Source organism: Haliotis rubra, unplaced genomic scaffold, assembly GCF_003918875.1.
Source record: "Haliotis rubra isolate DU_JTF1 unplaced genomic scaffold, ASM391887v1 Scf981, whole genome shotgun sequence".
NCBI lineage: Eukaryota > Metazoa > Mollusca > Gastropoda > Lepetellida > Haliotidae > Haliotis > Haliotis rubra.
The window spans coordinates 152,055-162,880 of NW_025767725.1; the positions used below are offsets into that span (position 1 = coordinate 152,055).

The following is a 10,826-nucleotide window of genomic DNA, read 5'->3' on the forward strand; positions in this document are numbered from 1 at the left end:
ACTTTTTCAACCACTTTTCACTAAAATACTATCTACCCAAAATTTGAAATCGTTCATTGAATGAGTCTAGGCAACATAATGTTTAAAGAAAGCCATTAAATACTATCTACCCAAAATTTGAAATCGTTCATTGAATGATTCTAGGCAACATATTGTTTAAAGAAACCCATTAAATAATATCTACCCAAAATTTGAAATCGGTTATTGAATGATTCTAGACAACATAATGTTTAAAGAAAGCCACAAAATACTATCTACCCAAAATTTGAAATCGTTCATTGAATGAGTCTAGGCAACATAATGTTTAAAGAAAGCCATTAAATACTATCTACCCAAAATTTGAAATCGTTCATTGAATGACTCTAGGCAACATAATGTTTAAAGACAGACACTAAATACTATCTACCCAACATTTGAAATCGTTCATTGAATGAGTATATGTAATATAATGTTTAAAGAAAGACACAAAATACTATCTACCCAGAATTTGAAATCGTCCTATGAATGATTCTAGGCAACATAATGTTTAAAGAAAGAAACAAAATATACTACCCAAAATTTGAAATCCCATTGAATGATTTGAAATCGTTCATTGAATGATTCTAGGCAACATAATGTTTAAAGAAAGCCACAAAATACTATCTACCCAAAATTTGAAATCGTTCATTGAATGATTCTAGGCAACATAATGTTTAAAGAAAGCCACAAAATACTATCTACCCAAAATTTGAAATCGTCCAAAATTTGAAATCGTTCATTGAATGATTCTAGGCATGATATAGGCAACATAATGTTTAAAGAAAGCCACAAAATACTATCTACCCAAAATTTGAAATCGTTCATTGAATGATTCTAGGCATCATAATGTTTAAAGACAGACACTAAATACTATTTTGCCAATATTTGGAATATGCCATGTCCCTTTTAAAGTTGGGGAACCTCCTTTTGATCCTGTCTGTAAATTCTATTCCAATATAATACTATTCCAATATAAGAACGGAAACAAGCTGTTCAGTTTAATCCAATGTTTGTTAAAATAATTCGGGTCATCTCTTAATCACGCATACAATGTTACTGTAAGAATATTAGGTACAACGTAGGAAATGTTAGACCAAAATCTAGTCTCTGAAATGAACATTGTACAGACAAAAACTGTTCATAAAATGTAAGCATAAAATATAATGTGAAGGGACCCAGAGACTTTCTTCATTTTCAGACACAGAGCGTTTGCATCACTCAAAGCCGGGAGTTTTTCACTTTTTACCAGATGAGAGATGCGTTATTCTAGACTTTCAAGGGCTTTCTTGGATATAGTTGTTTCAGGGTCTTTATGACAGACTAAGGGAATGTTATATTTTAATACACTCACATTCATACCTTTGATACTTAAATCAATAAGATGATATAAATATTAACATGGCTGTATCTACATATTTTAACCTTTAGCTTTATTATATTGAGTGCTTTCATTGTATGATATTTTAGTGTCACATAGACCTTCATATCCGAACAGTGTATCTCTAATAAATTATAGATAGTTTAGTATAAGTTCAGTATCAGAAGACACTAGTAAAACAATGTGTCTTTCTTCTCTGGATGATACTAAACAATAATCCAGTGCACCCATTCAAGCATTCCATTAATTGTCCCCAGCAGACCTAGTATGATAAAAGAGCCAAACTGCAATTCCACTACAAGGTATTCAATAACATATTAAGATGCAAAACTACATACATAAGATAATAGAGCTTGTAAGAGATCTGAAGGGGCAAATGAGCCAATGGAGCTTGATGTTAATGTAGAATAAAGTAAAGCTTGTATTAATTCATTATCGAGTAGATTCAGCAATCGTTTCTAGATATGCAGGACTAATATACGAGTTCTACCAACATAGAAAACACCTATGAATAATATATATAATATATGACGTGAGATGCAGCCGTTACACGTTTTGCCAGTTGATCATTATGATTTACTTAAGCCGTGCATTATTGAAGGTGTTTTTGTCCTTTATTCTGCTGGAAGCCAATAAACAACCGTTAGATCTCTGTTTCAGTGGAAAATTTTAGAATGTCATGACATTGTCGTTTGTTGGCTTCCAATGGCTGAGTGGGTTAGATCGCTGACATCGTGTGTTAGCGACTAGGTCCCTCATTCTGACAGTGAAATCTGAAAGTTCGAATCCCGGATGAGACTCAACCCCAAAGACTTCTAGATTTTGTAATTTACTGAGAAAATGTAATTCCAAATGTAACAAATGTTACATTTACCACTTCTTAAAAGGCATTGCGCATTCATGTGACTTGGAAATACGTGATTTGTGGAGGAAAAACTGGACTCAAAATGCTTCATGCCTTTCAAACCCTTGATTGGATGGCATGACCTTACTGAAGATGCAATACGAATATACCGGACATTACATTTATTATACTCATTCTGTCATATATATGGAAGAGGACCACCCTCATCGCACACCTTGTTTTTGTCCTATCGCTCTCAGACGTCTTACGTCTTTTGTTTGTGTGTGTGGAATCTTCAAACACGCTCTAACATTTATGTTATGTTTCTACAGACATAGGAATGAAGCTAACATGCATCGTAAAATGTAGCTGTTACATTTTATGACCAACTTATATTCTTTCCAATCATATGAGTTCACGTTTAAATTATCTTTACTCGTATTGCTTATGCTTATATATACAACAACAGTAATCCTCCACAGCCTCTAACCTTACTGATGTGGTATCATCGATCAAACTATTCTGATCGGATGTGATGTGATGTGATGTGATGTGGAAAGATGTGCTAAGGGTTGTCACATCTCCCCCTGAAACAAAACAAAATAGGTCCATTGTATCTATCGTCATATGATGGATATATAATCCAGTATAAAGCAGGGCGGTGGGGTAGCCTAGTGGTTAAGGCGTTCGCTCGTCACGCCGAAGAACCGGGTTCGATTCCCCACATGTGCACAATCAATATGTGAAGCCCATTTCTGGTGTTCCCCGACGTGATATTGCTGAAATATTGCTAAAAGCGGCGTAAAACTAAACTCACTCACTCACTCACTCACACACACTCACCCCAGTGTAAATCTATTTTCGCCGAGTCAGATATTTGTCTGTTGGTGCGATTAATGTCTCTTTTAAGATTATTTCACATATATACACCATTTAATATACACAAACACAAGCACACATAAATGAGCACGGACACACACACACGCACGCACACACACACGTATAGCTTCTTCTGAGGAATGTCATTGAATGGTGAGAATGTTAATAGAACAAAATAGTTTTCACTAGCCCACTGAAAGATGGCTCCAGATCAGGGGCTAGCATTTGTGAAATGTAAAGCCAGATTTCGTAACTAAGTTCATATAATAATTTGGATTAATTTCATTGTTATTATTATGTGCCATGATGAATGCTAGTCAATGCAAACTGCCGACAAAAGAAAGTACATAACTACAGTCGAGCACCGTTGTGTCGAACTCTGATAACTCGATATCTCGGTTGTCTCCATATAACATTTCGGTCCCGGCAAAATCCTTCATAATGTATCATTATTCAAGCTCTTTTAACTCGATACGGATGTCTCGATATTTCGGATATCTCGATATAATTTCATGGCCCCAACAAGCAAATTTACCCTGTTAACTCGATATTTTCACAAGAAACTCGATATTCACCTACCTTTCATGGTATTTGTTATGATCGCTACCTTTGAGACAGCAAGTAGTTATTCGATTGTGATACAGTTTATACAGGTGCCACAGTTTAGCGTTTTTAACTTCAATTTTCTGCTTTTTGGTGAAGTATTTCATTGTACAAACGTTTTCTTGGTCTCATTCAGTTTTCTAGTGTATATTTTCCAGCAGTTTAGTAAGCTGCATTCAATCAGGAATACATCTTCTGCTGAATAAAGTATGAACAGGATAAAGTCCTATGTATATTTATTGGTTTCAAGCTTAAAGAAGCACCCTCAGTACAGTATTGTTGTATTTGTTATGATGAGTGAGTGAGTGAGTGAGTTTAGTTTTACGCCGCACTCAGCAATATTCCAGCTATATGGCGGCGGTCTGTAAATAATCGAGTCTGGACCAGACAATCCAGTGATCAACAGCATGAGCATCGATCTGCGCAATTGGGAACCGATGGCATGTGTCAACCACGTCAGCGAGCCCGATCCCGTTAGTCGCCTCTTACTACAAGCATGGGTTACTGAAGGTTCATTCTAACCCTGACCTTCACGGGTTTGTAATGATGAAATATAAAGTTGGGAAAACCTACGTGAGATAATAACATCACTAGTGCTCCCCCTAGGCACATTCAGGAGGGCGGTGTCCTTAAATTTTTGTGCCCTGCCCTTTGACTTGAAATACTTTTTCAAATTATAATCATAAATTAAAATGAGAGAAGAATACAAATGAACTCCAGAATTAAAATTGTAAGACTGTCTTTGACAAAATATATATTTTATCATTATTTCAATAATCCTCACCTACATGCCCTTTTAAATTATGAAGCGCCTTTTTCTACGAAGTTACCCTGCCCTTTCTGAATCCTAGGAGGAACGCTAATCACAATAAACATAACCAAGGACCTGTTTTTGAATTTCGCCATCCTCTCATTTGCTGGATGGAGAGAGGAGTCAGTAAGTGGTTAGGAGATGGTATTCAAAGGAGATGGTGGTAAGGCCGGTGGTCCAATGACACGTATACTGGCTGGTCCAATGAAGCGGCCTTTACACCCAGGAACTGAAGGTTGGAGCTCCAGTTTTGCTAGGAGTGTACGCCGGACGGGGAGCCGGCGGGGTGGAGACGAGAGGGCTGAGTTGGTGCAAACGAACTGCTGAAAATTGTGATAATGTAATCATAAATTCGAAAAATTACGTCTTAATTGAGTAAGAGTTATTGTCATACCAATCAATATTTCAGGATATGAATACAAACTTGGCATATTTATATTTCTCAAATGCTGTGTACATGCACCTGCCAACTTTGATTGGAAGGTTTAGATTGGGTTTCTCGTAAGTAACTTATGCATGAGGTTTTTTTGTTTTCTTTTCGAGAGTTGCATCATTCCTCATAGAATGTTTACGATATAACTAAACAATATTTTATTCATATTTATTACATACATTCCATAAAACGCTGATACATTTTAGTTTCAAATATTGCGTTTCTTGATTCATTATGAACGCAAAGCCAAGAACGATGAAACATATGCCTATTGCTTATTGATATTCACTTGTCATCAACAAGAAAATGTTATTTGTATGTGTGGTATATTTTTTATAATTGCGTGGTAACATCTATGACACGACCTACCAGCAGGTTGTTTTGCTGTCGAACCAGCGGGGCAAGGTTCTGCACGACGCCGGAGTTTTCCAGGCAGCACGCACTTAATATACACTGCTGTACAAACACTCCCAATGAAGGCAAGTACCATGACACAACCGATCATCACGGCAACACTATTGAACGGTCTGTGGGAAGTAAAATGAATTCATAGTTTTGATCTGGTTTATCAAGGTTACAACATTCAAGGCCTCAGTAAAGCCTTCAAAAAGGTTTAAGGTATGCATGTGGAGACCATTTCGAAATCTGGCGCATCAGTAACAAATGTGATGCCCGATTGAATTCGTTATTTGACTTGTACCATACGGTCCCGAATTATTTCAGGTGAGCAAATGAACGACTGCACATGTCTATGGCGGCACCACCGGTGAGGCAGGATACCCTCACCTTTTCGCGAACACATGGTATCATCACTATTTCATACTGATTCATAAACACATGCTCTGTCGTCGTATAGAATGGTGACGATCACTAGATTGTCTGGTTCAGACTCGATTTGTTTACAAACAACATCATACAGCTGTAATACTGCTGAAGCAAATATATACTCATGATATAGTCACAAGTGTACAAGATCGTTTTGTTGCTTCTATTACCGTATGCAAACAAATGTACGTTTGACTGGTTTATGTGCGATTCCTTAAGGCGAATCTATTGTCTCTTCTTGGATTTTCAGTGAACCATTCACAAGATATTCACTGCTATGCAGCCTTTTACGGCCAAAGGAATCAATTTTGGCGGAAAATGAGGCTGGTGTTGATACATTACACTTAATGACAATACTTCTGTCCCTTGACCAAACAATCAAATCCGCATAAACAGGAAATTTTCGCGTTTCTGAATTTGGCTTTCTGGTTAAAAATCATTTGATTGTCTCGTTTGTTTGCATGCCGACGTTGCATTACAAGAGTACTGGCTTTTCGGCAAATTGTGAGAAAGCAGAACAAGCGGTACACCTACAGAATTCCGGATACCTATCAGCCATATTGTTTAGTGTCACATCACCCTAACCCTCCTAACCCTAAACCTCAACCTAACCCTAAACCTTACCATAACCCTAACCCTAACCGTAAATCTTAACCTTACCCTAACCCTGACTAAACTCGCGTGTATAAGATGACTATATGGATGACAACTTCTTCTTTATTGTATAACACGACGTTTCATATCACCTGAAGAAGGGACAAGAAGTAGCGCAGAAACGTCGTGTTATACAATAAAGAAGAAGTTGTCGTCGTGATATGACCTGAAGAAGTGGCAAGAAGTAGCCCAGAAACGTCGTGTTATACAATAAAGAAGAAGTTGTCATCGTGATATGACCTGAAGAAGGGGCAAGAAGTAGCGCAGAAACGTCGTGTTATACAATAAAGAAGAAGTTGTCATCCATATACTCGTCTTATATATTCATCAACTTCTAAATGCCTCTCAAGAATCTCATTACACTCGCGTGCTTTCAAAGATGGCGGAAGGTGTCCGGTATTCTGTAGTCTTACCGAACATGCTTACGTTTACGCAAACACCCGATGTCATTGATTTTTAGTGATCGATTTTGCCCTTAACACCAAAAGGTGGAGAAGTGGCAAGGTTGTGTATTCTTTTGCACTGACGTTTTATGATCTAAAATGCGTTCTTTTTGCACGACATGTTAAGGCTCAGCATCGCTGTGGCATGTAGATCATGTGTAAAGTCAATTTGGACAAAGTAGATTTAATTAACTTGCTTCACCGGAAGTAAACACAAGTGAATCTCTCAGTATTATTAAATATCCTGCGACACATATATTCACATACACATACACATATTTTGTAAGTGATATGGTCACATTGGCAATCCGAAGGTATTGTGTTGGACACTCTCATTGTACGCATTCATTTTTATTGTCGGAAGAGGGTCGCCCTCAATGTATTACTTGTCACAGTCAAATGACAAGCATCTTTTGTTTGAATGTGTGGATTTTTCGTTCATTCATTTGAGATTTTGTACTGTTCAGGTTATGTCTGAACTTTTCAATACCATTTCTTATCATTCAACTGATTCCATGGCATTTGATTGGCTAACAAAGAATCCTTTTGCTATTAGTGTAACCATACACTTAAAACAAAATAGGCATGGCACACCGTCGAAGGCTGTTTGGCGGAGAGGAGATTGACATTAGTCTTTACTTATGTTTCGGTAAACGATATCACTGATTTCATATCGCGATCATTTTTGAGTTAATTATACTCTTTAAAAACAATCAGGATTGACACCCCACTACTGCCTTGTGCACGTGCATGCCATGCGTTGTGTTTAAGGGTGGTGATAAAGAGAAATGGTGGTCCGTCTTTGAAAAGTTTGTTAATGCTTACACTTCCGATTCAAATTGAACGTTCAGGTTCTCCAACTGTCTTAAGAGTATATTTTATGCGCATTTTGCTTGTTGTTATCTTATTCATAACAACTTCAATATTTTATTGACTTCAAACAGTATTGGATGTAACTTTTTAAGTCAGATTGACGGAACTGAACTGCCTGGAGGACCAACAGTTATCTCAGTTAGCAAATCTCAAAGCAAATAAGTGAGCGAGTGAGATTAGTTTTACGCCGCTTTTAGCAATATTCCAGTAATATCACGTCGAGGGACGCCAGAAATGGACTTCTCCACGTGGGGAATAGAACCCGGAGAGGAGAGATCGGTTTAACCACTAGGAACCCCACCGCCCTTCACAGCAGATGAGGTTAATCTTCAGAAAACCCATAGGAACCTGAATCGTTTTACACTTTGAAACCCCATCGGTTCCCAATTGCTCAGATCGATGCTTATGCTGTTGATCACTGGATTGTCTGGTCCAGACTCAATTATTTACAGACCGCCGCCTTATAGCTGGAATATTGCTGAGTGCAGCGTAAAACTTAACTCACTCACTCACTTTGAAACCCACAACCATGGGCATAATCCTGACTGGAATTGTTAAGTATCAGGTGTTCAAACCAGCACATCCTGGCACAAATAAGGGGAACAAACCAGCGTTAATACATTAAGGAATGGATAGGAGTCCGTTGCTTAGAAACAGATAACAAGCCAACCTTGTAAGAGTACACGTTTCTACCTTTGCTTTATGTCGCTGCAACATATTCTATTCCTGCCGTAGCGGCAACAGTCGTCGCAAACGCGGGAGATGTAGTTCCCGTCAGCGTACACCACACACTCTTTCGCCAGGCTGCCTACAACAATCACGACCCAGAAATATTAACCAGAACATACGTTGAATGCAACAAGGGCGCCATTACCCAGTCTGGTCCACGGGGTCTGCTGCGCTAACGCTTTGACACTCGAAGCGTTTGCGCAGCAGACCCCGGGAACTAGGCTGGCCGTGAGCTAGCGCGTACCCATCTGAAATAGAATACACTAAACTACTGTAATGATGAATGAGTCAGTGAGTTTGGTTTACGCCGCTTTTAGCAATGTCCTAGCAATATCATTGCGGGGGGCACCAGAAATGAGCTTCACACATCGTATCCATGTCGGGAATCGCGTGATCGAACCTGGGCCTTCGGCGTCGCAAGCAAGCGCATAAACCACTAGGCTACCCCGCAGCCCCGGTTATATATAAATCAAAGGGAACACAAAGTTCGGTTCGTTATAAACGTAGTTCGGTATGTGCATTTCGAGCAACGAATGCAGCATGTTGTCGGCACAATGTGTCTCTATGAATATGTGTGTGTATCTCAGAGTGTGTGTGTCAGTGTGTGTATGTATGTCAGAGTGTGTTTCAGTGTGTCTCTGTGAATATTTGTGTATCTCAGATTTTGTGTTTCAGTGTGTCTCTATGAATATGTGTGTATGTCAGAGTGTTTCAGTGTGTCTCTGTGAATATGTGTGTATCTCAGATTTTGTGTTTCAGTGTGTCTCTATGAATGATTGTGTGTGTGTCAGAGTGTGTTTCAGTGTGTCTCTGTGAATATGTGTGTATCTCAGAGTTTGTGTTACAGTGTGTCTCTATGAATGGCTGTGTGCATGGTATGTCAGAGTGTGTGTATCGGTGTGTGTGTGGCAGTGTGTATGATTATCTGTGTGTATGTCAGAGTTTCTGTTTCAGTCTGTCTCTATGAATGTATGTGTGTATGGTCAGAGTGTGTGTATCAGTGTGTGTGTGTGTGTGTGTGTGTGGCAGTGTGTATGAATATCTGTGTGCATGTCAGAGTTTGTGTTTCAGTCTGTCTTTATGAATGTCTGTATGTATGTCAGAGTGTGTGTTTCTGTGTCTCTATTAAGATGTGTGTGTATCTCAGAGTGTGTGTGTTTCAGTCTGTCTCTATGAATGGCTGTGTGTATGGTATGTCAGATTGTGTATCGGTGTGTGTGGCAGTGTGTTTGAATATATGTGTGTATGTCAAAGTTTGTGTTTCAGTCTGTCTCTATGAATGTCTGTGTGTCAGAGTGTGTGTTTCTGTGTCTCTATTAAGATGTGTGTGTATCTCAGAGTGTGTGTGTTTCAGTCTGTCTCTATGAATGGCTGTGTGTATGGTATGTCAGAGTGTGTGTATCAGTGTGTGTGGCAGTGTGAATGAATATCTGTGTGTATGTCAGAGTTTGTGTTTCAGTCTGTCTCTATGAATTTCATTGTGTTTGTCAGAGTCTATATTTCGGTGTGCGTGTGTGTGTGTATGTCAGAGAGAGAGTGTGTGTGTGTGTGTGTGTGTGTGTGTGTGTGTGTAAATGTTTGTGTGTTTGTCCGAGTGTGTGTTTCAGTGTATCTCTATGAATATGAGTGTGTATGTCAGAGTGTCTCTATCATTGAGCCTCAATGAATGTATGTAAATGTGTATATTTGTGTCATCTTGTGTCTCTGTGCGTATGTCAGTGTGTCAGTTTATGTATTAGCGTGTGTGTGAAATGCGTCTGCTCATGATGTCAGTCACTGGATTATTGAGAAACATTTGTCATAGCGCGGAAAGAGTGTTTTTGCCGATAATAAACAAACAAACACGCCATGCAAATGAGTTACTTGCGCAATAAAACCACATAATTTCTCGAATAATCTGGATATCATCATTTACCCCAATGTCATGTTATTTCAAACACAGATCAGTCTGTCATATTGGTACAGTGAACATCTACACTTTGATCGTTCAAAGGCATGTTTTTTCAGACACGTAATATATACCTAATACGTAATGCTATAGACAGTAGTTCTTACCCGTAATGTGCAGCAAAACGTAGATGATCACAACAGAGGTTCGACCCACATCTAACAAGCCCATAGTAATAGAGGTTTGTTGACTATGATGAGCCAATGTTGAATAAGGTATTTGTAATATCAGTTATGGGTATGATGTCTTTGATAACGAGGCGGTGACTATAGCAACATGTCAAACATGCCTGGGCAAGCATTACAAGTATCTTTGCTTGCCATACCGTCTCTGGCAAACACTAAATTAAATTAATTTTGTCAGCTGGTGATGGTTTGGTTTTGCATTA

The 10,826-nt window shown here is 38.6% G+C and overlaps 1 protein-coding gene across 2 annotated transcripts; it reads right to left on the reverse strand.

Moving 5' to 3' along the window:
- Positions 1-4,192: 4,192 nt before the first annotated feature.
- Positions 4,193-10,680, reverse strand: LOC124265514. 2 transcript variants are annotated; one of them, XM_046700298.1, is made up of 4 exons: positions 10,546-10,680; positions 8,455-8,569; positions 5,336-5,493; positions 4,193-4,853 (listed from the first exon to the last, which is right to left on the reverse strand). In XM_046700298.1, exons 1-4 carry the CDS (start codon positions 10,607-10,609, stop codon positions 4,750-4,752), a joined length of 441 nt encoding a protein of 146 aa, XP_046556254.1. In that variant the 5' UTR covers positions 10,610-10,680; the 3' UTR covers positions 4,193-4,749. The 2 variants fall into 2 exon arrangements, with proteins under 2 accessions (XP_046556254.1, XP_046556253.1); XM_046700297.1 differs by having other exon boundaries at positions 4,193-4,856; positions 10,546-10,678.
- Between the last annotated feature and the right edge of the window lie 146 nt (positions 10,681-10,826).